General features: G+C 36.4%; 5 protein-coding genes across 5 annotated transcripts; 3 read left to right on the top strand and 2 right to left on the bottom strand.

The window, feature by feature from the left end:
* The first annotated feature begins 1,284 nt into the window (after window positions 1-1,284).
* LOC141606981 (secreted RxLR effector protein 78-like) lies at window positions 1,285-1,740 on the top strand. The gene has a single exon (XM_074426359.1). The coding sequence runs from the start codon at window positions 1,285-1,287 to the stop codon at window positions 1,738-1,740; it is 456 nt and encodes a 151-aa protein (XP_074282460.1).
* Window positions 1,741-2,824: 1,084 nt separating this feature from the next.
* LOC141606983 (uncharacterized) lies at window positions 2,825-3,856 on the top strand. The gene has a single exon (XM_074426360.1). It carries the CDS (start codon window positions 2,825-2,827, stop codon window positions 3,854-3,856), a length of 1,032 nt encoding a protein of 343 aa, XP_074282461.1.
* A 2,520-nt stretch (window positions 3,857-6,376) lies between these two features.
* On the bottom strand, window positions 6,377-8,771 carry LOC141606984 (aluminum-activated malate transporter 10-like). The gene is made up of 6 exons (XM_074426361.1): window positions 8,429-8,771; window positions 8,208-8,348; window positions 7,719-7,991; window positions 7,446-7,564; window positions 7,081-7,224; window positions 6,377-6,988 (listed from the first exon to the last, which is right to left on the bottom strand). The coding sequence occupies exons 1-6, from the start codon at window positions 8,769-8,771 to the stop codon at window positions 6,521-6,523; spliced, it is 1,488 nt and encodes a 495-aa protein (XP_074282462.1). The 3' UTR covers window positions 6,377-6,520.
* A 6,171-nt stretch (window positions 8,772-14,942) lies between these two features.
* Window positions 14,943-19,823, top strand: LOC141604959 (uncharacterized). The gene is made up of 3 exons (XM_074423553.1): window positions 14,943-15,382; window positions 18,036-18,184; window positions 19,388-19,823. The coding sequence occupies exons 1-3, from the start codon at window positions 15,197-15,199 to the stop codon at window positions 19,524-19,526; spliced, it is 474 nt and encodes a 157-aa protein (XP_074279654.1). The 5' UTR covers window positions 14,943-15,196; the 3' UTR covers window positions 19,527-19,823.
* A 190-nt stretch (window positions 19,824-20,013) lies between these two features.
* Window positions 20,014-25,792, bottom strand: LOC141604958 (cullin-1-like). Its single transcript, XM_074423552.1, has 14 exons — window positions 25,681-25,792; window positions 24,609-24,764; window positions 24,414-24,513; window positions 23,531-23,764; window positions 23,234-23,428; window positions 23,050-23,127; window positions 22,359-22,529; window positions 22,092-22,271; window positions 21,799-22,004; window positions 21,423-21,705; window positions 21,072-21,215; window positions 20,761-20,979; window positions 20,500-20,667; window positions 20,014-20,373 (listed from the first exon to the last, which is right to left on the bottom strand). The coding sequence occupies exons 2-14, from the start codon at window positions 24,737-24,739 to the stop codon at window positions 20,272-20,274; spliced, it is 2,211 nt and encodes a 736-aa protein (XP_074279653.1). The 5' UTR covers window positions 24,740-24,764; window positions 25,681-25,792; the 3' UTR covers window positions 20,014-20,271.
* Window positions 25,793-26,944: the final 1,152 nt, after the last annotated feature.

Below are 26,944 nucleotides of genomic sequence, written 5' to 3' on the forward strand. Positions count from 1 at the left end.
GCATGTGGTATCTTTGTTGTGTTTATGGTGAACCCGATCATTCTAAGAGGGGTGCTGTGTGGGATAATTTTACCCATCATCTTAATTCGCTCGACAAACCCTTTTTGCTTATAGGTGATTTCAACCAAGTTGAGTTCTCTTCTGATAAGTTTGGTGGCAGTGACAAATTGATTCGAGGAGCAAGCTTGTTCACTTATTGGAAGAATTTACATTGTCTAATGGATATTCCCTTTAAGGGACCTAGATTCACTTGGTGCAATAATAGGGATAGTCCACATCGAATTTATGAAAGACTTGATAAGGGGTTTGCTTCCAATGATTGGCTTTCTCTTTTCCCAAATACTTTTATCAGACACTTTCCTATTCAAATATCGGATCACGCGCCTATAATCCTTGATACAAATATGGTTATGAACACTAAGAAGAAGGTGTACAGGCTAGAGACTTGGTGTTTTGATCATGCCGAATGCAGTGGGCTGGTTAAAGAAAGCTGGGAAAGACATGTTAAGGGTGATGCCTCTCATGTTCTTTTGGAAAAACTTCGTCGTATAAATACCGCTTTTAGAGTTTGGGCTTATAACAAAAAGGACGAATGGGGACTAAAGTGGAGTGAATTTGATCAGAATCTTGAGTCCTATCTTTTAGATATTGAGAATGGTAGTGATTCTGTTAATTACGAATCATGCCACAAAAAACTTATGGAATTCTCTCTTGCTGCTGGCACTTATTGGCGTCAACGTACCAAATTGAAATGGAATTGTGAGGGTGACACGTGCACAAAGTACTTCTTCAATTGGGTTAAAGGACGATCTGGTGCTAATCTTATCTTAGGTATTAAGAAGGAATCTAATGAATGGACTTTTGATATGAAAGAGATTGGTGGTTTGTTTCATAAACATTTCTCCACTATCTTTAATTCTGATTCTGAGCCTGAGTGCTTTGAAGATTACTTAAATAAGTATGGTTACTTATTTGATAATCTTAAGCGCAAAGTGGGTACGGAGGAGAGGGCCAAATTGGGTCGTGTTTATTCGAATAATGAAGTTCGTGCGGCTGTGTTCCAATTGGGACCTCTAAAATCTCCGGGTCCTGACGGTATTCCGGCAGCTTTTTACCAAAAGTATTGGGCTATTGTTAAGAATGATGTTATTAAAGGAGCTCTCAATATCCTAAATTCTGCATGCGTGCTTAAGGATTTCAATAAAACCTTTATTGTCCTTATTCCAAAAATGACCGCCGGAGAGAGTTGGGGATTTTCGGCCGATTAGCCTCTGCAATGTTATTATGAAAGTTGTCACAAAGTGTATTGCTAATAGATTAAAAGGGGTTATGGATGATCTTGTCAGTCCTTTTCAGAGTGCTTTTGTCCCTAATAGAAGCATTGCAGATAATATTGTCATTGCCCAAGAAATTCTTCACGTCATAAATCATAGGAGTTATGGCAAGATGGGTATGATGGCTCTAAAGGCTGATATGAGTAAAGCCTATGATAGGTTAAACTGGAATTTCATAAGAGGGGTGCTCTCCTACTTAAATTTACCGGGCTCTATGGTTCAGCTTATTATGAGTACTATTGAATCTGTTTCTTACGAAATTCTGATGAATGGTGCTCCTATGGATAGAGTTGAGCCCGGCTGTGGGATTAGGCAGGGTGATCCTTTATCCCCTTATATTTTCGCGCTTTGCACGGAAGTCCTATCTCAAATGATTCTCTATGCCCAAGATAGCTATCTCATTTAGGGTATTAAAATTTGCAAGCACGGGCCGGAAATCCCATTTATTGTTTGCGGATGATTCACTCTTCTTTATCCGTGGTGACTATGAGAATTTGGATTTTCTTATGAATATTATCGATGAATACTGTGCTGCATCTGGGCAATGTCTTAATAAAGATAAGTCATCTATTCTTTTTAGTCCAAATTGCTCACTTATGACGGTTAAGAAGTGTTTGACTGAGTTTAATTTTGCTCCTAAGCTTGATCTTGGCAATTATCTTGGCCTTCCTACGAGTATTGGGTCTTCTAAAAGGGATTTATTTAAATTTCTTGTTGATAAGACTAAGCGAAGGCTATCCTCCTGGAATAACATTCTTCTCTCTTCGGCTGGTAAATTGACTCCTTTTCGTTCTGTTCTGTCTTCACTATCTCTTTTCTCTTTATCGGTATTTCGTATACCGGTAAGTGTAACATCAAAACTTCAGTCTTTGATGGTGCATTTTTGGTGGAGTGGAACTAGAATTAATAAGTCTGTTCATTGGTGTAGTAAAGATTTCCTTAGTAGGCCTGTGGGAGAAGGGGGCCTTGGACTTCGTAATATTGGTTGCTTTAACCAAGCTCTTCTTGCCAAATCTGCTTGGAGAATCTTATGTGTTCCGGGAAGCCTTATCAGTAAAGTTATTGGTCCCAAGCTTGGTGTTCAAGATGATATTTTATTCCAGAACCGTTGGAAGGCTCCCCAAGCGTCGTCTTGGGCTCTTAAAAGCCTTGTTTGGGGATCCGATCTTATCTACAATAATATAGCTTGGACTATTGGATCTTCTTCTCGTCTTAATGCTTGGAAGAGCAAATGGATAGAGGGTGATAGTCTTCATGATCTTTGTGGGGAGCTTTGTGATGCTCCTATTGATCCTGCGTTATTGGTTGGTGATCTTCATGATAGTCATAGGAGATGGGATCTCTCTTCTCTTGGATTCGATCCGGGTGAGGGAGTTACAAAGAAAATCCTCGCAACTTATATCCCGTGTCAACCCTCGGATGACTCCTTCTATTAGAAATTCTCTAAACATGGTGCCTTCACTGTCAAGTCGGGATACTATGCCGCTGCTATGGCCATAACCAATGGACCTACCTCGACTGCTGATCTTTCTAGAATGTCTGCAACAATTGTGGCTTTTTGCAGATCTAAGCTCTGGAAGTTGCCTATCTCTAACAAACTAAAGGTGTTCTTATGGAAATTTATGGCTTATGCCCTTCCAGTGGGTTCTGAATTCCTTAGACGAAAAATGAATTGGCGCTCCTCATGTACTCTTTGTGATAGCTCGTCTCCTTGTGTGGAATCTATTTCTCACCTGTTTAGAGATTGTAGCTTTGCAAAGGCTCTATGGTTTGACTGCCCTTTAGGTCTTAAAATCACGGGAGGAGTGGACATTGATGCTAGGGTTTGGGTCATTAACTGGGTTACTTATTTCCTAAGTGGCCCAGATCCTAACTCCCTCATTTTCCCCCTAATCGCTACCCTATGGAGAATTTGGTGTTGCAGGAATGATATGGTCTTCAGGAATCGTCGCCCTTGGCCTATGAGTGTTCTTCTCTCTATTCTTGGTGACATTCAGTGTATGAAGGAGGTTGTGTGCAGTAAGGATGCTAGCCTCCTTAGAGCGTCCTTGCTGGACTCCTCCCCTGATTTTGGGTTAGCTAAGAGGATTAGGAACTCCTTCCCCTATTGGATTGTTGGTGGACCTGGGTGCGGAAATGTTTGTACAGTCAAGTGTGATGCTGCTTGGAGGGATGATAGAAGTGCTGGCATGGGGTGGTGTTTACTAGATGGTAATGGGACCTTAAGGAATACTGCTCACGCTCGCTCGTTTGCCTCTTCTGCTCTGCATGCCGAAGGACATGCAGCTATCCTGACACTTAAATGGGCCTTGGACGAGGGGTACCTTCATGTTAGACTTGTTACGGATTGTCTTAACTTGGTTTTGCAGGCTGCGGGAGCGGAGAAGCCGATTGCATCTATCAACGGCATTATCCTTGATATTAAGTCTATTGCATCTCATTTTCATTGTTGCTCTCTTAGTTTTTGTCCTAGGGGAGTGAATAGGATAGCTCATAATCTTGCTCAGGGAGCTCTTGTGTAGTATCTTTTTGTTCTTTGTCAAAAAAAAAAAAAAAAAAAAAAAAAAAAAAAAAAAAAAGCCAAGTCGCTGGCCCCTTAGGCGATTTGCTTTGAAGTACAATAATGAGGTTAGGGTGGGCATAAAGCGACACTTTGGGTAAGGTCGCTGACCGGGTGAGCGACTTGAATACGAGTCTAGGTTCGGTGATGACGTGGACCCATTTTGCATAAATACTTTGAAGCTCTACCTATTTCGTTAATTTGTTTCTTAGAAAGTCTCATTTTGGAAAAAAAATTCAAAAATTTTAGTAGGGATAAACAAGTAATGGCATAAGGTCAAATTAAAAACTCTCGAAGAAGTACTTACGAATGTTACTCTTGAAATTTTATCTTCAGAAATTTATTTCCTTAAACTTCTAATAGGAGATAATTATGTTAAATACACAACTTATAAACAACAAGGTGTCGTGGTGTAGTTGGTTATCACGTCAGTCTAACACACTGAAGGTCTCCGGTTCAAACCGCGATAAGCTATTATGACTATTCACATTTAGGGATTTAGGTAATTTTGATTTCCTCATATTCATTTATTCTGCATGTTAAATTAACGCTTTAGGTAGGATTTCTTGTTTTAGGCAATAATTTGCATGTTCTGATGACTAACAAATTGAGGGAAATCAATTGTTCTAGACTAATTTGATGCTGATAGTTAGGTTAGGGTTTATCTATCTATTTGCTTGTATTGGTATTGCAAATTAAAGCTAATTGGTTGGTTTATTAAATTGTCCTCTCATATATTATGCAGAAAGTTTAGATGAGATTTTTCCGTTTTGTACCATCTGGTTTAGTTCGGATTTGAGTTGTGTAGGACCAAATGGGATGGCAAAGTTTCCGCTTCTGAGTTTTAACATTGCTGCATTCCCTGGAAAAGCGAATAGTAGACTTCTGTAGTTTGTTTTGCTAGATTAACCCCTTGCTCGTTGATCTAAGTGTTGTTAGGCGGAGTTTAGATAAGATTGATGATCATAGTGGATATGCAAAATAGGTTGCTGGTCTGTCTCATCCTAACCCCTTTTCCTTTGATGACCCGGTGAATAGTTTTCGAGCACTAAATTTTGTAGTAGAACACAATAGACGAGGTTTGCACTAAATTATGTTTATATACATATAAATTATAAATTATAATCCTGGAATTGTGTTCTTGTTCTTTTCCTGTAGCAAATGTCATGCTTGTTGCTAGTTGGATTGTGCTGAAATTTAATTAGTCTTATCTGCTCACTTTTGTATGGAGAGATTATCCTGACACAAGTCTTATCTCGCAATTTGCGATGAGCCATTGAGGCACTGGGGTAATGTTGTTGTTGTTGTTCTTGGATTGTATTTTTAGCGTCGTAGGTGCTTTTTTGGCTTCATTCCATATTTCCTATGGAGCCAAAGACTTATTACTCTTTGGTTATGGATTATAATGGAATAAATCAAAATGGCTCACTAAAGTGGCTGCCCTTCTTGCTTTTGTGAAGTAGGGGTCCTTCAATGTAGTTCTCGACGCAATTTTCATCTTGGGTCATTCGGAAACAGCCTCTTTGTGTTGCTAACACAAGGGTAAGGCTGCGTACATCCGACCCCCCCTTACCCCGCAATTTGCGGGAGCCATTGAGGCACTGGGGTAATGTTGTTGTTGTTGTTGTTGTTGAGGTGCTTTTTTGGCTGAAGATGCTGCAAATCTCCCTATTCAAAGCATATGTTTAGTATTAGCTTATTCCAAAATGAGGATATTCTTATGAGAAGCCATTTTTGTACTCTCTGATTCCGTAATGTTCCTGTTCCGCACTTTTTATGTTCTTGAGCAATGTTTTTCCAAGTGTATGTGAAACATTGTCTCACATCAGTAGAAGTGAGTACACTAGTTTACAAGTTAGTCCGCTGTCTCGCCTATATTAATTCAGTTTTAGGATGAAAACCCATGTGCCTTGTGGCCAGTCGGTCTTACTTGCTTCTATGGGCCTATCGCCTATTGCAGGGTCTCAACAAATGTCTTTTCTGTGTACGTGCTGCTGTTTCATCTGATTTGCATCTGTAAGAACCGACTTTTTGGGATGCTTTCTTGACTGCTTATAGTTAGAGAAGCATGCTGTTATAGTGAATATTTTGAACCTGAATGTATAAGACAGTTCATGTTCACTCTTTAAATTCCATCTCGGAATCACATTCTCTATGTCCCGTACATGGCGTCAGCTAGTGGTAAAAACCCGTTTTAACTTCTCAATCCATCTTATTGTCTTAAACAGCATTAAAAATCTTTTTTTTTTTTGTTTTCTCATTGCAGTGCATAAAACTTGACATTCTGCAATTATAATGTGGATTAATGGATACATGGCATGCAGTTAATTCTCAGCTGTCGTTTTCATAATCGTTCTAACACCCTAGAAGGGCTTATGATTGCCAGGAAAGTGATAACTGTTTAATTCACGGCTTTTCTCGTAGGTACTAGGCCGTGACATGTTTGGTTAAGAAGACTCTTCTTACTCAATCATTACACACTCCAATAGAACTCCTCAAGTAGTTGCATCACTGGGTGATTTTACAGTTTCATCTCGGATGCAAACTCACATATTTACGAAAACCAATCCTAGGAATTGACATCAAAACGTATTCCCGCGGATGATTTGCTTGGACTGTTAAGATCTCAGACCTTTTCTAAGGCCTTCATCTCTTCGTGATTTCGACTATTCATTTCAGTTGCTGTACCTTGACTTGACTGTTTTTGTTGGGGTTTCTTTTCATTTTGTGTCTTAAACTCTGCTTTGTTAGCAAGTTCGTCAACAACCTCGGCTATTTCTTCAATTCTTCCTACAGCTTCTATCAACAACGTCACCAGTGTACCTAATGACAAAACCTCCAACATAGATGCATTTTCAGGACTTTCATGATTTTCGTCCATTGTTTCTTGTGGTAGAACAGTTTGATACGACAGAGATTTTAGCGTGTTTTGAAGATCTTCCACTTCAATGTTCATCTCATCAACTAATAACTCAATAGTCGATGATTTTGTGTTCGACTTAATTGTTTTAGCTAATTCTTTCAGGACCTTGGAAGAGGAATTGCTCACTTTCATGCAGTAATCCCTGATGTGCTGTTTCAAGAACTCAGGTGCCTGTATCTCAAAATAATGCAAATTTTGTTTCAGTAACACGGTTTTTGTACTGATCTTTTTGATAATACTGAGTTTATGACAGTAAAGATGACCTGCATTTCAGAGTCAATGCAGCTGTTCAGGTTATCAATGCAATAAGCACAATTGCGCGCAGCTGCACCAATCTTGAGGTACTGTTGCCATGGATAGCCAAAGTAGAAGCGAGCATGCGCTGGTTCCCATCTTGCCAAATTTGCCTGTAGTAAGTAAAAAATATACTTAAGTGATGCGGTTTTATAGAAGTGCTGTCGTAATTTGTATGTTATTAATCTAAATTCCCCTGTACAAAGATTTTTTAAACTATCACAAATTCTCGTGTAAGATTTACAGCAAAAGAATTACTTATGTGAGACGGTTTTATATAAGAGTATGAAAAATGTGGACTTTTCATGGTCGTAGATCTCACTCATTTACTTACCATTGTTTCTTCAGTTGCCTTTGAGTTAAGAATACACTTGTATCCTAGAAGCTTTTTGTTTAAATCGTCCTCAGCGACATCGTCAGTTTCCTCACTGCTGAAGTACTCAGCCACATAACCTGAGTATTTAAAAGAGAAAAGTGAATATGTCAAATGTGATGTTTTTTCGGGAGCCACGAGGGCAGTATTGATGCAAACGAATTTAGAACCGTTGCTAGGCAATTAGCCGACATTTGACTAAATTATTCCCCTATTTTTGGAAAAGGTGTATACCTTCTAAGGATACGGCAAGTTTCTCCAAATTGCTAATAGTTTGATGGTGAAGCTGACTCCCTGCCCATGCAGGCCAGATCAACATGCTTGTGAGAATACATAGAGACGTCCCGATGGCAATGGTTGTAACTCTCTGATGAGCCATGTCAACTAACTTGTCTACGCGGTATCCTGATACTGAGACGAGGCTGAAGGTGAGGATGAATATCAAGGCTCCATAATCAAACCTAGCCTTCACTGTTGGGATGAAGCGTGAAAATGTAACCACGGATGCTGCAGAGTTCATTACAAGTAAGTACATCATCTTCACATTCTTATATTTTCTCATATATCAAAGACTGTGTTACAGACAGCCGCGGCGAGTTTCAAGATTTCAGGGTGAATTTTAGTGTTTTACTACAAAACCTTGAAAGCTTACCACGGCTTACCATAACTTACTGTACGACAGTTCTGGTTATTCGAAACTTGATACTAGAAGATATTACTCACCAAAAATGAAAACAGAAGCTCCAAGGACTATAGGCTCATACTTCTGACCACATTGACTTGCTATCCAATGAATTCCGACTCCTAGTGATCCTGCAACAGTTGTCGCAACAGCTCTGTTTACACTTTTGCAAATAGTTGCACCTGAAATACATAATATTTTTAGCAACAGATAAATTATGACAATTTTAGGTCTCTCTTTGAGTATTATTAGTAGCACTTACCAACTGTATATTCAAACACTACAACAACAGTCATAACAGCCCACATTGCATTCCCTCCGACACCTTCATACAACGGTCTCATATAATAAAACAGTGATACAACACAAAGGGCAAGTCCTACTTTCAGGCAATGTATGAACTTTTTTGGTTCAGCAACACCTATCTTCCAAGATTCAATCAGAAACCTCCTTATCTTCTTAAAAAAACCGATGATTAAACTCTGAAACCCGTGTCCAACTCTAGCTATCAGCCCTCTTTCAGGCTCTAGTACTTTAGTTGTCCCATCAGGAACATTAATCCTCCATTCTAATCTTCCTCCTGACTTTTCCTCTGTATTAATCATTTTCAGTTAACGTCTTAGTGAAAATGTTGCCAGTTGTTACGTTTTATCTCGGTTTTGTAGAGATTAATGTTTTCTGTTGGTTGATTATGCATGAGAAGTATCTAGCTTGTCATATATAAGTACATTTAGTGGTACAGTTTGTGGTGTGCTAAGGACAGTGACAAAAAAGTTTGTTTTTTAGCAGTGAAAGTAGGTCAAGGGCTCCAATTTTTCCAAGATATACATAATAAGTAGGTAAAGTGGCTGCGCTTTTTTCTTTTATGAAGTATTAGTCCTTCGATCATCTTGGGTCATTCGAAAACAGTCTCTTTGTGTTGCTAACACAAGGGTAAGGCTGCGTACATCCGACTTCCCCTTATTCTGCATCTGCAATTTGCAGGAGCCATTGAGGCACTGAGGTAAATCGGTAATGTTGTTTACATAATAATTTTGCAAATATGTCTGAAATTTTAAGTTTCCATTAAACCAGGTGGAATTAATCTGATAAGATTACCAGATTTCTGAAATGTCATCCCACTATCTTTTTAATTTGATCCAATTAAAACAATTTTTAGGTCTATGTACCTTTCTTTCCTCAAGTGGATTGATTTAAATAAGAGAGCAGAACAGCCTGCTAGGAAATGCACCACCATGATATATATGAAATTGCATTAATCTTATCATTTGATTATATATTCCTTGAAATGATGGTATAATATATAGTTATGGAATTGTTACTTTGGTATGATAAAAACTTGGGTAAGACAGTTTTACAACAGTCGGGATAGGGCAAGCTATTTAGCTCTTTGCTATGTTTCTCAAACTCGTTCAGAAGTATCCGACATGGGTGCGTGTCCAAGTGTCGTACATGAAAAATATGCATATTTTGGCTTTAAATGGTGTTGTAACAGAAGCAAGAAAGAACAAATAAAAGAACAATAAAGAAACAAACGCACAGATTTACGTGGTTCACTAACGGTGTGTTAGCTACGTCCACAGGGCAGAAGGAAGAGAGTTTTATTGATATGTGAGGAGTGTTAGCTACGTCCACAAACGCACCGATTTACGTGGTTCACCATGATATATATGAAATTGCATTAATCTAGTACTTTAGTTGACCCCCGCATAGTCGTTCGAAGCGGCGACTAACAGAATCAAGGCACAAACCCAGCAATTGGGATTGTCGATGACTCGATGTGTCATACCCTTGTCTGAGTGTTGAGTGTCCGACACGGATACTTGAGGAGATTAGAAGAGTTGGAGTAACATAGACTCTTTGGGTGAAACATTTTTAACTCTCAGTAGCGAGATATTTGCCACCCTTGTGATCCAACCTGACTCGAGCCCGGATGAATACTCACTCAAATCAACCAATCTAAAGGGTGATTTATGTTTTAATTTTCAACCACTAGCTGTGTATATATTCTTTGATGACCTAAGTTTGAGCATCAACATCAATCAAATAGCATAATTTTGATTCATTTCTGTGTTTCTCTTTCATAGTCAGTGGCCAATTTAAGTTTTTGTCTGATGGATCAGAACTTACTGCATATGATCTTTTGATGTGTGTCATTTTCATGGCCTAATATGGGATAATTTGTTGGTAAATAACCTAGAGTACAACAGAGTAATATTTGACAGTTTAAGTTTTTGTAATAATAATGTAGTGTTTGCACCTGACTTAGAGATACAGGTCTGCTTTGTATAAAGAACCTTTTTTTACGGCTGTCAAAAAAAAAAAAAAATATTTAGTGGTAATTTTCAAAATGAATATTCCTTGATTTCCAATTATATATGCAGAGTATGGACATTATGACATACATTGTTAAAAAGTAGGTATGGAATAATAATGGCCTTTGTAAGGCTTTTGTTGTTTCTTTTCGTCGGGTTTGGGTTGGATTCGCTAGAGGATGTTCTATTATTCTGTGGTGATTTTGGCCACGAATTTGGTTGAGTGGAGTTCCTTGTCGCTCTTCTTCTACTCGCTGGATAGAAGACTCTGGAGTTCGATCACCAAGGTGTGGGAGTTTCTCCTCCATCGAAGGTATTCCACCTTTCATATCTCCGCTCTTGTGGCGTCAATACACCTTGTTCTTGTCACTCTAAAGCTCGTATGCATTATTGGTATTTGAGAGATTTTTGCGGAGTAATAGATGTGGATGAACTGATGAAGACGGTTGCGCCCAGTTTTCGGTACTCTACCAACTTGGACTTGGGACTTCAAGGTCATTAGCATTTGATACCATATAAAATTCATGAAGAGGGCCTAAGCCACATCCATTAGAATTAGAGATAGTCTATTTCATAAGGCTAAAGGAATTCTGTCATAAATCAATAAACGGTCGGAGTAACTCCTTGCTCTATAAAGTATGGGAGCACATTGGAGTGGTAATGAGCAAATCCTCTAAGAGCTCTTCCTCCATTTGCATATGAAACCATTGGATTTGATAGACCGATACCATGTAAAAAGATCATCTCAGCTAAAGTGAATTTATGGTTAAAGCTTAATCAAAGGTTCCCCAATAAAATTTAAACCTATGTTAACTATGATGGCCTAGATTTTTTTTTTTTGGCAGCCGATAAAAAAGATTTCTACTGTAAACTCATGGCCCGTCTAGCCAAGTCATGAGCTCTTATGATGGCCTAGACATAAATATCTTAGGAGTTACATTGTCATACACTAAGACTTCAAAGAGGCTATTGCACCTCGAGACTAAGTGTGCTTACCATTGCTTAGTTGTGGGAAGATGAATGTACACTAATAAGAGCAATAGAGCGCCCCCCCCCCCCCCAACTCCAAGTTGCTCATAAAAATGGGGCAGAAAAAAATGGAGCTCCAATCATAAAAATGTTCCGACCTGCATAATAAAAGGTAAATAAATGACTGGGACGTAGGAACTGGGAAGTAGCAAATAAAGTTATGGCATAAATCGATAGTGGTAAGGGTTTGGTTTTGGTACGAATGTACTATGTATCCAAACTAACATGAGTCCGTTATTAACCTGGTATAATCTAGAGTTGAGACTCCGAGATGACTCAACTTGTTTTAATTCGAGCAATAACTGATCTGGGTGATTTAATCGCCACCAATTTAAAAAGGCTTTATTGATGATGTTTCAAAGTTTATAAAAACAAAAAAAGTAACACCAACCTTGAATCATCAAAGTAGAGTATGAAAAATTAAAGAATTCTTTCATTTATTCGTGGTTTTAGTCTCATCAGTAATATAGTTAAGAGTAGTTCGTTGTGTGTTTTTTTAAAGGGTACAAGTGATTTGCAACGATATTTGGAACCAGTCAGATGTAATTTTATCTCATAAATCAAGCGAAGGATCCCCTCAAAAGCTACATGAAGATAGCGATAATAGGACGAGCTGAATTGTCAGATGTTGTTTTGAGATCCCGAGTTTATAAGAAAATTATTTTTCTTTGGTTTCCATTAAATTTGTTTTCGATTATACATCTCTTTTGTAAGTGACGTATGATGTTCTATTAATGAATTGTTCTTTTCTTTCAAAAAAAAAATTTAAAGAATTCTGACTAATGAGTACACAAAAATAAAACTAGTAATTATATGTATAATCACACTCAAATCTCAATGAATTATTAAAACTTTCACTATTTTTGTTATATTACGGATACACATGTGCTTTTTACACATTTTTTTAACGAAATATACCTTTAATCACATTACAATAGAATGGAGGGTGAATAGAACCTGAGACCTCATATTTCATGTCCAAGTTAAGAAGCTAAATATAACAAATTTCACATAAAATTGAAGATGGTATTATTGGGTCCCGATTCTAAGAATTTTTTTCACTTTTTATTACACGGCTCTTACCGAAAGTATAAATTATCCTTTTATTATGTCATGTTTTTGCTTGTGCCCTAAGCATTATATGGGATTAGATGATACCTAATCTAGCACTTTCATGTAGTGCGTTTCCCTAAGTGGAAATTTTTTTAGGGATGATCACAGGGTTCAAGTTCTGGAAATTCATTGTTGCTGTAGACCTGTAGTAGTCGCGACTACTATTGTTTTACCATTACTATTAACCAATTACTTCCGTCATTTCGTCTCACTTTTTATTTATCTATCTTTACTTTTGACACAAAAATCATAAGAGACGAGAGCAAACCAATATGTATGTGAATGATCTATTTATACATCAATGTCATCCTCGAAATAGCAATAGAAAGATAATTGAATTACTACTTCTATGATTTAGACAATATCAAACATATTTATAATGTAACAATTATTCGAATAAGAAGAAGCCGCAATTATTGACTTCGAGATTAAAATTAAAATAGGTAATTAACATAAACATTGACAACAAATGAGGGATTAAATTAGTGCATATCGTTATCATTAATCACTAAGAGAGACAAGATTTGATTAGTCTCCTAGATTGGACCTCGTCCTAACCACAAATTTGATTTGAAATGTTAATTCACGTATCAGCTTGCAGAATTAACACACTCTTTTATCTTTCTACTAGTTTAACTTGTAAACAAACTTATCATCTTATCATTCCCATTACCATCACCCAATGTAATTTGGTTCTACTAGTTTAAATTTTAGTTAATTTATTTGTGTGGACGGAGACGGACGGTCACACTACTTGTAATCTCCTATTACTCGTTAAGAATTAAAAAGGAGCGTAAATCTCTACTATAACAACATTACTTCAGTGTTTTAATAACTCCTGCAAATTATGGAGTATGAAGAGTCGGATGTACGCAGTCTTCTCCTTATGATAATAACAAAAAAAACAGTTTTCAAATGATCCGAGATGAAAATTGCCTCGAAAATGCATCGGATGACTATTACTTCACAAGAAAAAGAAACGTTCAGCTTGAAATCGAAGATTTTATGATAAATTTATCACATCGAAGATTTTATGATAAATTTATCACGACATTGTTTCATACAAAAGTCCAAGTTATAAATGTGACATCATAAAGTATACAAGCAAGAATAAGTAATGGTATCTATGACTTTATACTGGAATCTATAGAACGTTCGTTTATCAAAGCAAAGTTGTCCACACTTCCTCCATCTTTGACCTTGTTCTTTTCGGTTAAGAAATGTGGTATTGAATGAAATAAATTAAACGGAGTTAAAGCTGAATTAAATTAAATTTAATGAAATTGAGTTGAACTCGATATAGCTGAATCTAGAGTTAATTTGTGAAAAAATAGCCTAAATTAAACTGAATAAAGTGTAGTTGAACTGAAATGGGCTAAAACAAGGCCTTTCTCTAATCTTTACGTCCTGCATGCATTCCTACTTGATATAAAAGCCCTGATTCAATAAATTAGAGATGTAAAAAATGCATGAAAAACAGAGATGTAGAACGAGAAATGTGAGATACGGATTACAATATAAAATTAATGTGATATGTCCATTTTGAAAATAGATCGAGTTGCATAACTGTCTTTACAAGTAGACGACCAATCGACCATCATGGAATGACAATGTAATCTTAATACGCTTTTGTGTGTATGGCGTATTTTTTCTCCTTTATTAAATTTTTGTACCTGATAAATGGGAAAATTGAAAATACTCAATTTACTCGACGAGGAATTTTGTTTATTTCATTTGGGGTATCTAGTTTATTTACTTATCTTTTTTTTAGACCAGATTACAATCCGACTAATAAACACACGATCTAGTTTTTTAACAATATTTTAGACCAGATTACAATCCATTAAATTTTGTATCCAACATTATATACAGAGTAATAAATAACCAATAAAGTAATAATATGCAAAACTATTACTCTTTAGTATAAAATGTGCTCTCGAGATACATTAAAAACTTAAAAAAGGTTAATATGAAACTCCGTAGAAAATATCATGAAAAATTGAAGTGTTAACTTAGTCAATACCATGAGAGAGTAAAGTCTTGTTTTTTTCAGCTGAAATGAGTTGAACTAAATTGAATGGAGTTGATCTCAACTGAACTGAACTGAATGGAGCTGAAAGAACTGAATGGAGCGGAAAGAACTGAGAATTGACTTAAAGTGAACAAAACTGAACTGAATAGAGCTGAATTGAACTAAAAAAAGGGTTGAAATTAAGCCAGAAAGAACTGACCTAACTTTGATGTAAACTGTTTTTACAATAAAATACTGTAAAACCACTTTTAAATATCGTATTTACTGGAATATTTTGAAAATACACGTTAGAAAAAACCGTTTTCAAAATCAATAATAAAGAAAAACAAATCAAAATATAATTCATCCTCATCAAAGAAAATGCTCGAGAAAACAAACCCAATCTACCCAAAATTATAGACCCATTTCTGATCTAACCAATCATCATCTAATCTAATCAATCAAAATAATTAAAAAAATACCCAAAATTGAATCGTGGGTTTCCCAGAAAATACAAAATTAGGGTTTTAAGCACCAAGAAACAAACAAATTACTCACAAAAATGGCGAATTTATACGTGAAAACGATGCCATCTATAGATCAAAATAGGAATACAGAGTGGTTTGCATACCCAGGTGTATGGACTACATATATATTGTTTCTCTTCATTTCATGGCTTCTTGTTCTTTCTTTCTTCTCTTGTTCTCCTGGCATGGCTTGGACCGTTGTTAATCTCGCTCATTTCGCTGTAATTTTCTCTCCTTTTTTTGTTCATTTTGCGTTTTTAGGGTTTTTTTATTGATTGGTTGATTGATTGATTGATGGGTTTGTGTTTGATTAGGTTGATGATTGTTGTTTTTGATGATAGAAGTGATTGAACAATTTGGGTTGGTGAATTGCTTATTTTTGTGTTAGAAGATGTAATTTAGTGTTTTTTGAGTTTGAAAATGTAGAATTTTAGTGTGGTTTTCGGTCGATGGATGATTATTAGAAGAGATTTATGCAGAAGTTGAACAATTTGGGTTGGTGATTCATGTGTGAAAAAGATGTGATGTTGTAGGGTATAGGTTGGTGTGTTGGTGTTTTTGGAGTTTGGAAATGTAGGATTTTAGTGCTTTGATCGGTCGAGGGATGATTATTAGTAGAGATTTATGCAAAACTCGAAACAACTTGGGTTGATAATTCATGTATGAAAAAGATGTGATCTTTAGGGTGTAGGTTAGTGTTTTAGTGTTTTGGAGTTTGGAAATGTGGGATTTTAGGGCTTTTTTCGGTTGAGGGGGGCTTATTGTATTCAATGCTAGAAGGGTTTTATGCAAAACTTTTAACAATTAGTCTAATTGTAGACGGGTATATCCGTCTAAAGATGTAGATGGGTCATATTATGAAAGTGATGATATATTTGACCCGTCTACAACTTTAGACGGATAGTGTCCGTCTAAAGTGAGATTTTGTGAACTTTTAACACTTTGGCTTGGTGATTCATGTGTAAAATAGATGTGATCTTGCAGGGTGTAGGTTACTCTTTATTGTTTTGGAGCTTGGAAATTTAGGATTTTAGTGTTTTTTTTTTCGGTTGAGGGATGATGATTGTTGTATTCAATGCTAGTATAGATTTTTGCAAAAATTTGAAATATTTTGGGTTTGTGATTTCATGTATGAAAAAGTTGTGATCTTGTAGGATCTAGGTTACTGTTTTAGCGTTTTCGAGTTTGGAAATGTAGGATCTAGTGTTTTTTTTTCGGCTGAGGGATGATTATTGTATTCAATGCGAAAAGAGATTTATGCGAAACTCAAACTACTAAGGGTTGGTGATTCATGTGTGAGAAAAAGATGCAATCTTGTTGGGTGTAGGCTGCTCTTTTGTGTTTTTGGAGTTGAGAAATGTAGGATTTTAGTGCATTTTTTCTCATGTAGGGCGGCTACTAGTTACAAATAATGTAGAACCCAGAGTTTATGATATTTTGGTGAGAGGGTACGTTGTTTGTAGTACATTATGTTGTTGATTGTAATTTAGTTCTCTAGCCAAGGATATGGAATCTAATGTGAATTACAATTTGTCTAGTATGGTAGCACTGAGTTGTTTTTGTAATCTACGTGTTGAGTCGATCTTCATGTGAATTACAATGCGTTATAACACTAATTTTAGATGGAAAAGGTATGGCCATATGGATGGGGAATATATGGAAAGATGGGCAGATAAATGGCCTTATGTGTTATCTCTGAGCATAACTTTGGAAGTATTTGGCTTATTTAGGAGGGTGGGGAGGATATTGGAACCCTATTTCCCCTTACCTTTCTGAGACCCTATAATCTAAAACGGGAGAGAATGAATTGCTCGTTTATTTCCTCCGAATCTTGATCAGTTAATTATAAAGGAACTTCAAATGGCACAACATCAATCTTTGCTCCGCTGGAAGCAGTTTTTTAGATGTGTAGTAGACGGCTTCTGAAGGTTGGAAATGTACGATTTTAGTGTTATGTTCTCACTTGAGGGTTTATCAGTTACAATTTACAAATAATGAAGAGCCTAAAATTCACGTTACATCGGTAGTTCGGTTCTACTTTAGCTGTCTGGTTATCTGACAATTAGATTTCAACATGGAGTGTTGATCACGTAATGTCGTAATGTGCATTCTTCTAAGAGAGGGAGGGGGCATTATTTATATACGACGATGCATCTTTTGTAGATGTATTCTTCTCGCATATGCTCTGCTCTAGCTAAAGGTATGGATTCCAATGTGATTTACAATCTGTTTAATATGAGAAAATAGAGTTATCGTAAGCCACATAGCGAGGAATCCTAAATTCCTAATATGAATTGCAATGTGTATTGAACGCTAATTTTAGACGGAATTGTAAGAAGAGATTGGTCGCCTTACTTGTTATCTTCGAGCATAACTTTGGAAGGATTGGCTTATTTAAGAGGGGCAAAATTGAAACCCTATCATCCTTTACCTTTCTGAGCCCCTTCAATTGATTATCAGTAATTGATTATGAAATTTAGGATGTCATGTCACAACGTTAACTCTTGCATGCTTTCTATAATTGAACTAGACAGCTTTTGAAACCTAACAGCCGAAGTTCCGAATGAATATAGACTCCAGTTGCCAGGGCCTTTTGATAATTACATTGTCAGTCGTTAGTACTCGAGACACATTAATTTTGTACTCCGTATAAAAGTAAGCAGTGCCATAAATACTGAATCTATAGAAATTTTAGGTACTGGACTGGCTGATTGTTACAGGAAGCAACGCACACTGAAATTATTGTTGAGTCTTAATACACTTTTTATTGCAGATTTGTGTAATAAATTTAGCGTGATTTCTGTTCTGGGCTTGTTTTTTTTTTTTTTGTTAATTGTCTTTTGCTGACCAATTGTTGTATTTCCGCCTATTCAGGTGACTTATCATTTCTTCCACTGGAAGAAAGGAACCCCATTTTCTGAAGATCAAGGAATTTACAATCGCTTGACTTGGTGGGAGCAGGTTGACAATGGCAAGCAGCTTACATGGAACAGAAAATTCTTGACTATCGTACCTATGGTGTTGTAAGTACTTCATTTACAGCCTACCTTAATAAAATGCAATTAATACTATACTGGATAGTCTGTGATGGTCTAACTTATCCGTATCTGTTAACCTGGTAAACAACACAAATTCTTGTTTCAGACGGTCACTTTTCTTCAGACGGGCATATGTGACCATTTTATGGTTAAATGTAACCACAATGTTATAGCTAGTGTTACAGCTTATGGTAACTTGTTTTTTAATAGTGGTCACATTTGGCTGTAAAATGGTTACAAAATTCCGTCTTATTGCTTCAGACCAAAATGGACCATCTAAAGCAAGACCAACTGGGTAAACAAAGGCTTTGATTGTGTGATCTTCTTGACTGCTTTTTTGATTTACATCATCTGGTTGATTCCAAATTTGAGCCGGTAGAAGTTTTGGACTACTACTCCATTAGGGCAGGAAAGCTTTAGCTTTCTGTTTATAATGTGACTTTGCTCACTGCTTTCTTTGCAAAAACTTGGGCTAGGGGTGATAATCAGACGAGACAGCTCGCGAGCAACTTGAGATCGGCTCGGTCAAAGCTCGGCTCGAGAGCTTAACGAGACAAGCCTCTACTCGAAAAGCTCTCGAGCGGCGAAGTTGTGTGATTAGATAAGATATTGCTCATATTTTCTAAAAATATTTTCTCATGATTATATCTTTGTATCACACACATAATATATCTCACTGATTTGCCAAATATTTTTACATATAACCTTCGAGCCTTGTTATTGAAAATATCGGAAGAAAAAATCAAAAAATTAACAATTATATATGGGCTCGATTTGAGCTTGAGTTTGGCTCGAGCTCGCAAGCTTGATAACGAACACATTTTTTTCAAGCTCGGGTAAGCTTGAGATCGGCTCGAGCCCGAGTTTTGGTTCTTGAGCACAAGCCGAGCAAGCTCGGGCTCGGCTCGTTAACACCCCTAACTTAGGCGACGATTTTGCATATGAGATTAATCAATCAGCAATATAAGCTTGAAGATTGATAAAGACATGCTGAACTTTCTGTGTCAAAATACAAGATCCTAGATTTGTTTTTGTATTTTAAGAAAAAAAGATTTTGATGTGAAAGTAATATATTACACTACCATATTTTTCCGAATATAAAACTTTTGTTTCTCTGCTATTTTTTTTTTATTTACTTGGGTATAGTTAGCGTTTTTATGACACTACTGAAAATGAGCATGGTAACAGGTACCTGATAGCCTCGCATACAACCGACTACCAGCATCCTATGCTTTTCTTCAACAGTATTGCAGTAATAATACTGGTTATCGCAAAATTTCCAAACATGCACAAGGTTAGGATCTTTGGTATCAATGGTGATCAGTGAGGCGAGTAGCATTGAATTGAAATTCTCGAGACCACTGCACAACCTTTTTCCCGTCTTCTGAGGTGGTTTATTTTTTATCGAGATCCGATTAAGGACATATATAGGTTTTATGAGATCTCTTCTGTACAGCAAAGGCTGCCGTTTTTCTGAAGCTTCACTTCCCTCCTGCAGTTTTACTGATGTATTAAATTCTGTTAGATCGACGAGCTAGATTTTTGCATTTTGATATTTTTTGTATACTTCCATTTTATTATTTTTATCATCTCTTATTTATTGGCCAGCAAGTCGGCATTTCAGAAAAGATTACACTATCATTTGTTTACTCGTTTCATTTTAGTGTACTTTTTTACTAATTCGTTTTACGAAAAATTAGTTATTACATCGTTAAAAGGTGTAATAGTTTATGTACCTCATTTCCAGATACCCTGAAATAATTGTTTCCATATTATGTCAAAATTTTGCGAATCATAGGCTTCAACACACGCGATTAGTTCCAAAATATGCCGAATTTCAAGTACGCCTTGAACAAAACAAAGATGTCGAGATAGGAATGTGGAGGAAACTATCAAAAAATCGGATCATATAATATATTGTACTGTATGCCCAGAACACGAGCCTACGCGCTGATTCCAAAAAGTCGAGTATCCTAGGAATCGCAAAAAATAGCATGGCATCAAGCCCTACCAATATGAATATAACCTAATCACTATACATGAAAAGGCTGGCAAAATACTATCCTCCTGAATCAAGCCAGGTACTTGAATATCTGGGAATTCTCTGCGTCTCTTTCAATGTATTCTCGAGTTATCAAATCTTCGATTCTCCTCTTTATCACCTTGAAATCAGGCTGCAAATGACATAAGTGAACAACCATTAGAGAGTGCTCAAAAAACAATACCGTCAGCAATATACTTACAGGAGACGGTCTCACACACACACGACTTAGCGAGAAATAGGCAAGAAAGTGTCGTACCTTAAACATCCGGCTAAGCTGCTCAACACACTCAGTGACCAGTTGCTGATACCCTAACACCTTCCTACTCTTCATTATACGCACAATCGAAGCATCAATAGCAAACCGTCTATCTTTGTCAACATCCTCAACTATCTTCTTCCTTTCATCAACAGGAGGCAAAGGAATCTGCACATTCAAAACAAAGCATTCATTATCTCACAAATCCACCAAGAGAATCTCATAAAACATTCCGGAGACTTTTTTGTCGAAAGCACATACCCTAATTCTCCTCATTCTGTCAGTAAAACTGGAGTTAAACGAAAAATGATCAGTTTTCGAGATAGATCTTGAACTCGGTTCCTTAACCAGAATCTTATATTTGGCACAAGATAAAGAGTGCAACACTCTGGTCAAGTCCTCATCGGCTAAATTCAGCTGGTCTGCAATCTCTAAATAGCCCAGACGATCTGCTGTATTAAACAGTAGCAGCGCGGCAGCCTATAGGACGCGTAAATCAGATATATAATCAAATTTTAACAAAATTGAAAAGGAACATTAAATTAAATAAACTTAGTAAAAAAAAAAATTACCTGATATGTTCCAACCACCAATTCAATTGTTTTTGTACCGAATTTTCCACTAATGTTGCAACTCCCCAGAGAGTAAATAAATGTAAGCTTCCTGTGCTTCGTTTTTGTTGCGTAAAATTGCTTAAAGGTTTCAATCCCCTTCACCTGTAAAATGTTTTTTAACAGTAAATAATAATCACTCGTAACTAACCCTGCAGTAAATAAAACTGTGACCAAGCAGTCATTACCATTTCCTGCGGAACTCTGAGATCAGATGATTTATAACTAGATTTTTTACAGTAAATAATAATTAATTACTCGTAACTAATCCTGCAGTAAATAAAACTGCGAGGAACTGACAGCAGTCATTACCATTTCCTGCGGAACCCTGAGATCAGATGATTTGTAACTAGGCCAGAACCCGGTTGTGAGAACTGTCACACTCATATCAAGCCCACGAACCGTGTGTGGGTTTTCCTGAAGAAAGTCTTCAAACTGACTTTGATTCTCCCTTGCCAATGTCAAATCCGTTACCATCCCTTCCATCTTCGAGGTGAATTGACCACCACACTGCTGTTTCAGTTTCGACAAGATACTTCTTTCATGATCATCATTGTTACTCTTATCAAAAAGTAGACGGCGAGAGAGTTTTTTCCTAGTCAAAAGAAAAAAATAATATCAGATAATTGTAAAAAATATCAACTTTTTTATTATGAGAAAAAATCGAGAAATTGAAATACTGACTGACCTGTGGAATTCGGCAAACAGATCCTTATCACTGACATAAGCAAGAAGTTTCACCACCTTATCAAGCGAGTCCTCAATAGCATCATCGTCTAGCTTTTCACCGCCACCTTTCTTGAGAATAATATCACAGAATGTTGCCAGTAGTTCAGCACATGAGTTACCAGCAACACCTTTGCCTAAAAAGACCTCAAATGCTTCTTTGAAAGACTGCAAAGTACCATAAACTTCAAATCAGAACATACGATAAATATACAAATGATTGAGACGGAAGGAGTATTTATTACGCAGACAAACCTTATGAAAGATGGTGTGACTGCCAAAGCACCCAGTCACATAAGCCATGTACTTGTCATGAAGTTCTATTACTTTTCTAACAAAGACCTGCTCATATGAACCGCCTTCAGCCTTTTCAGCCTTATTACGGGCAGCATCTTCAGCAAGTTGGACCAAGGCGGTACCTTCATCAATGATATGCTGAAGGAAAAGTGAAATTATTAAAAAGAATGTGAGACGAGGCGATGAGCATATAGCTAACTCTGTAAGACATGAAGCAAAAGTTACCTCCTTGACGGTTTTTCCAATGGGTTCCAACCCTTTGGGAACTTTGCTGTAAAGCCTGTACATCCTGGAAAGATCATCAACCTTATCGTCTTTCAGCAATGCACGACATCCTGAACCCTCTTTCTCGAGTAATTGGGTTTCATAAACCCATAACAACTCATGCTGCACTTTCTGTACGCAACCAAGATAACCAAACCCATTGACAACGCGATCAGAATATATTTATAAGATTCCAAGTTTACAACGACTACAAATCTCTTATCTACTAAAAGAATAGTTGATTTCTATCATTTTCCTGCCAAAAAGCATATTCTCAAAAAAAAGAAACTAATGATAATTATGTTCATTCACTAAATAAGGAACTATTATATTTTCATTAAAATTAATCTTTTCATGAAATTATATTATTTTCACTAAACTCTAAACTATAATATTTTAATTAAAATAAAATAAATTCTATATAAAAAAAACTATAAATTGCTAAATCTTTTATGAATACTATTATTAGATGATGAGTTGACCTATATTATGTATAAAACCAAAACTAGAAATCGTTGTTATTACTTTCCTGACAAAAAAAACATGAAAAAAAAATACTATAAATTGAAACTTATTATAGCTTTATGCTATAAAAATTTTTTCATTAAAATATATTTCAAATCATTACTCAATTCTCTTAACTAATTAATACCTCTAATAGCTTGTCCTCGGTATCAGCATGCAGATAATGAGCTACTCGGTCCTTCTCTTTGATCAAAGCTTCCTCGGACTGTATCACCGAATCAAAATTATTAAGAAACTATACTATACTAATAATGTTGTATAGGAAGATATGTAATAATAAAAAAAAAAAGAATTTGTGCATAGGAGATTGCCTTAAACATGTACTCGGGACAAGTATATTCTTGAATCCAGCTTGCGGCCTTCCGAGAATAGTAATCTGCACTATCCCCCAACATAGGTGTCTCGAATTCATTCTGATAATGTTCTGGTCCAAGCTCGATAAATATGGCAAGTGCATTCTTTAACAATGCTCGATCAATTTGTCCGCCTTCCCTTTCCATAAGAATCTGCGCGGTTACAAGAATATTTTACGTATTTACATTGATACGCGTGCAATGCGTTCCTTTGAAGAATAGTTCAGACTTCAGAGTTCAGAGAATGAGGTTTACCTGGGCTAGAATAGCATCCATAGCTTTGACATTCATTTCTTGATAGACCATATCACGGAAGCAGTTAATTGCAGCATCGCGTAATGAAGGAAGTGACCTCCGAGAGATAAAGTATCGGTCTAGATAGAAGAAAAACCGGGACAGCCACCTGATCATTATTTTATGATTTAACCATCTTCGAACCAGTTCCTTCAGCATGAACTCGTCGTGTTTTTGCCTCAATGCTGGCAAAATCTAGTTAATATAACACAAAACAAACTATTAAGAAGATGAACACATATTACGTATTACTCCACCAAAAACAGTATTCAGATGTCGGACACTTCGGCCTATGATACAGCTGTGCCACTCCAGCACAGTAGAAAAGGTAACTAAGGTAACTGAACTGAGACTAACAAAAATACAGAGTTTTTTTTGGATAACGAGAATTTATTAGCAAATTAATTAGGTAATTAGCGTTCATTTGAAACTATTTTCACCCAATGGGTCCACATCATCACTTTTATTTTATTTTTTTCCAGTTTTTATGTAGCGGCTTGTATCCCTACCATTTTTACAAGCCGCTAAGGACCTTAGCAACTTCATATAAAAACTGGAAAATAAATAAATAAAAGTGATAACGTGGACCCATTGAGCCAAAAGCTAAATCCCTAATTAATTTGCGTATAAACCCTCATTATAATTCTACTACAGATCATAGGCCGAAGTAAATAAAAACTGGAAAAAAACTGGAAAAAAAATTGACGACGTGTACCATTGAGCCAAAATAGTTTCAAATGAACGCTAAATCCCTAATTAATTTGCGTATAAACCCTCATTATCCAAAAAATGGACAGATTGCAAGTAATCCACAAATCAGTTCAGGGTATGAGTATTTTCTCACCGTTCTCTGCAAGTAATCAACAAAGGTGTGCTTGTAATTCTCATAAAGTTGTTGAGAATAATCATGAGGTGGTTTCTGGGTACACATGTTGTAGATTGTCCTGCAACAAAAATTATGAATTAGAAATTAAACATCATATATACTGATCATCACAGTGAATAATAAGGATATATAGGCCGATAGGTAGGTAGGTACGTGTATTGCTCAATGTAGGATTCGGAATTGAAAGGTGGTTCGGGTAAATCTTCTAGGATCCTCTTCAGCTTCGTGATCCCCGTTTCCATAATCGCCCATCCGTGCTCCATTTCAACTATTTTGTGATCCATCTTCTATTTTCCCAATCACCTCACCCTGCCACAACACAGAGTCATACATGACAAACATAAGAAGATGCAATATACATACTCTATTAACTTTCATTCAGATTTCAGTCAATTTACAGTTTTATAACCGAGACTGAGTAATGCTAAAATTTTGAGTCATGGAGAGTCAGACAATTTTGCACAGGGTCTTCGTATCCAAAACTTTGAGTCATGGAGGGTCAGAGACTTGGATTTATAACCGAGTCTGAATAATGCTAAAAACACAATGACAATCAGAGGTGCATCTAAGTAATTGAGTTATACAAGAGATATCTTAAGAGATCAAATAAACTACAATAAATAGACTTGCGAAACAATGCTATGTTCCGAAAATTAGGGCTAAATAGCATCAACCCTAGTTCCATAAACATAATCAACTACTTTCCTCTTCCTAAAATAGATGAAACAATATCTACAATCATACTCGAGTTCATATCTTTAGTTATGTATTATTAAAACTTATAAAAATAATTTGGTATTCTTAATGCACTCAATAAGACAAGTTAAATAAGATCTCACGTGACTATCTTTCATGTTATATATTGAAGATTCTACCAAATTATGAAGGAAGTATTAAATAACATCATCAACCCTAATTACATCAACATACTAAAAAAACAGCAAATACTCCCTTCGTCCCAATCATCTGATTACCTTTAATTAAAATACTCATCAAAAAGACGATTTCTTACCAAAAAAAACAGCATTGAGTTGAACAAATTACTTTCATGGTTAACAATCAATGAAAGACGATATTTTACGGTTCGACGGACAATTTAAAAACAACTACTACTACTATAAACTCAACTAAAGTAAATAAAAAAAATCATCAACAAGACAACAATGAACGACAACAATGAAGGAAAAAAAAAAGATGAAAAAGAAGAAGAGGAAATAGAACTAACAGGGAGAAAATTAGGGTTTTGGAAGACGGAAATTGAGAATTAGGATGGAATTTGTAGGAGGCGGGAGTTGTGAAGAAGAGAGGAGTTGTTTTTTAGAAGTTGAATTGAACCCTTTGGTTTGTGTTTGGGTTTGCTTTTATAGGTGTTGTTCACGATCAAAATACGGAGTGCACTTTGTTTATGGAATGTGAATATAATACAAACTCAAATTTCCACGTCTTGGGCAGTTGAGACATGGTGTAGAGGTAGAATACCATAAATTTAGAGATTGAAGTGGGTCGTGTCGGGCCATGTTTACTGTGCTGAAAAAAAAAGGCCCATAGCCCAGGCCCATGAAGGTGGGCTTTGTGTCGTGTCGTTTCGTGTTAGTCAGATGAAAATTCTGATTGATCAGGCACGGCCCACGGTTCGTATGTGTCGTGCCGTGTTGTGTCGTGCTTAATGTGCTTTGACAATTCATCCAATTTAACCAGATTTCTTTGTATTCTGAGCGTGCTCAAGCGTGTCATGCTCAGATGAGTCCATGGCACGATACGCCTCACGACCTATGGTGTGATGGGTCGTGCCAATTCCGTGTCGTGCTAAAATGGAATGTGGGCAACGGCTCGCGTGCATGTCCACTTCTATCTCTAACCATAATGAACTCGTACTGCTATTAACTTTCACTCGGAGTGTTTGTCTTTCTGCGCCGAAAAAAATTGCAGGCCGGATCAAATAAAACGAGTCAAATATCATCTCATTTGAATATAGGACAAATCTTTTGTTTTTCTCAATGTAATATGTTTTTGTCTTATTCCTCTCATATGGACATATTTAAGAATTAAGACGTCTTAAGCTTAAGACGGACCCATGTTAAATGAGAATTTGTCAGGCCGGATAACCCCCTAACCCAAAGTCGAAAACCAGATAGGTTAGGAAGAGACCGGAACCCTTTAAATCTGGTTTTTTTGGGTTTTGAACGACACCGCCGATTAGTCTAAGATATTTTTGTGGATCGGGAGACCAGACCGATATGCATCCGGTCTGGACTAGACTAGACCGACCGGTCCAATTCAATCCAGTCAGATTTATGAATGCCCCTAACTTTCTAACTTTATTATATGACTGTTTTATGGTATAATAGATTCAGACTAAATCAAGTCTAAAGTACTCTTAGCTGAATAACAAATAAACTAAATAATTAAATTATCATAAAATATTTTTAAAGATGTTATTGATCATTATTAGTATCAAGTTATCAAAATCGGATTTTCTAATGTGTGTT

The sequence above is a fragment of the Silene latifolia genome, chromosome 10 (genome assembly GCF_048544455.1).
Source record: "Silene latifolia isolate original U9 population chromosome 10, ASM4854445v1, whole genome shotgun sequence".
NCBI classification, from domain to species: Eukaryota; Viridiplantae; Streptophyta; class Magnoliopsida; order Caryophyllales; family Caryophyllaceae; genus Silene; species Silene latifolia.

Coding starts and splice junctions, on each gene's coding strand:
- LOC141606981 (XM_074426359.1), top strand. CDS start 1,285: ATGAAAGTTGTCACAAAGTGTATTGCTAATAGATTAAAAGGGGTTATG.
- LOC141606983 (XM_074426360.1), top strand. CDS start 2,825: ATGGCCATAACCAATGGACCTACCTCGACTGCTGATCTTTCTAGAATG.
- LOC141606984 (XM_074426361.1), bottom strand. CDS start 8,771: ATGATTAATACAGAGGAAAAGTCAGGAGGAAGATTAGAATGGAGGATT. Junction 7,565..7,718: donor ACTTGCCGTATCCTTAGAAG/GTATACACCTTT, acceptor TTAAATACTCAG/GTTATGTGGCTGAGTACTTC. Junction 7,225..7,445: donor AGGCAACTGAAGAAACAATG/GTAAGTAAATGA, acceptor TACTTACTACAG/GCAAATTTGGCAAGATGGGA.
- LOC141604959 (XM_074423553.1), top strand. CDS start 15,197: ATGGCGAATTTATACGTGAAAACGATGCCATCTATAGATCAAAATAGG. Junction 15,383..18,035: donor TTAATCTCGCTCATTTCGCT/GTAATTTTCTCT, acceptor CCGCCTATTCAG/GTGACTTATCATTTCTTCCA. Junction 18,185..19,387: donor ACTATCGTACCTATGGTGTT/GTAAGTACTTCA, acceptor GCATGGTAACAG/GTACCTGATAGCCTCGCATA.
- LOC141604958 (XM_074423552.1), bottom strand. CDS start 24,739: ATGGATCACAAAATAGTTGAAATGGAGCACGGATGGGCGATTATGGAA. Junction 22,272..22,358: donor TTGGAAAAACCGTCAAGGAG/GTAACTTTTGCT, acceptor CTTTTCCTTCAG/CATATCATTGATGAAGGTAC. Junction 21,706..21,798: donor CTGTTTGCCGAATTCCACAG/GTCAGTCAGTAT, acceptor TCTTTTGACTAG/GAAAAAACTCTCTCGCCGTC.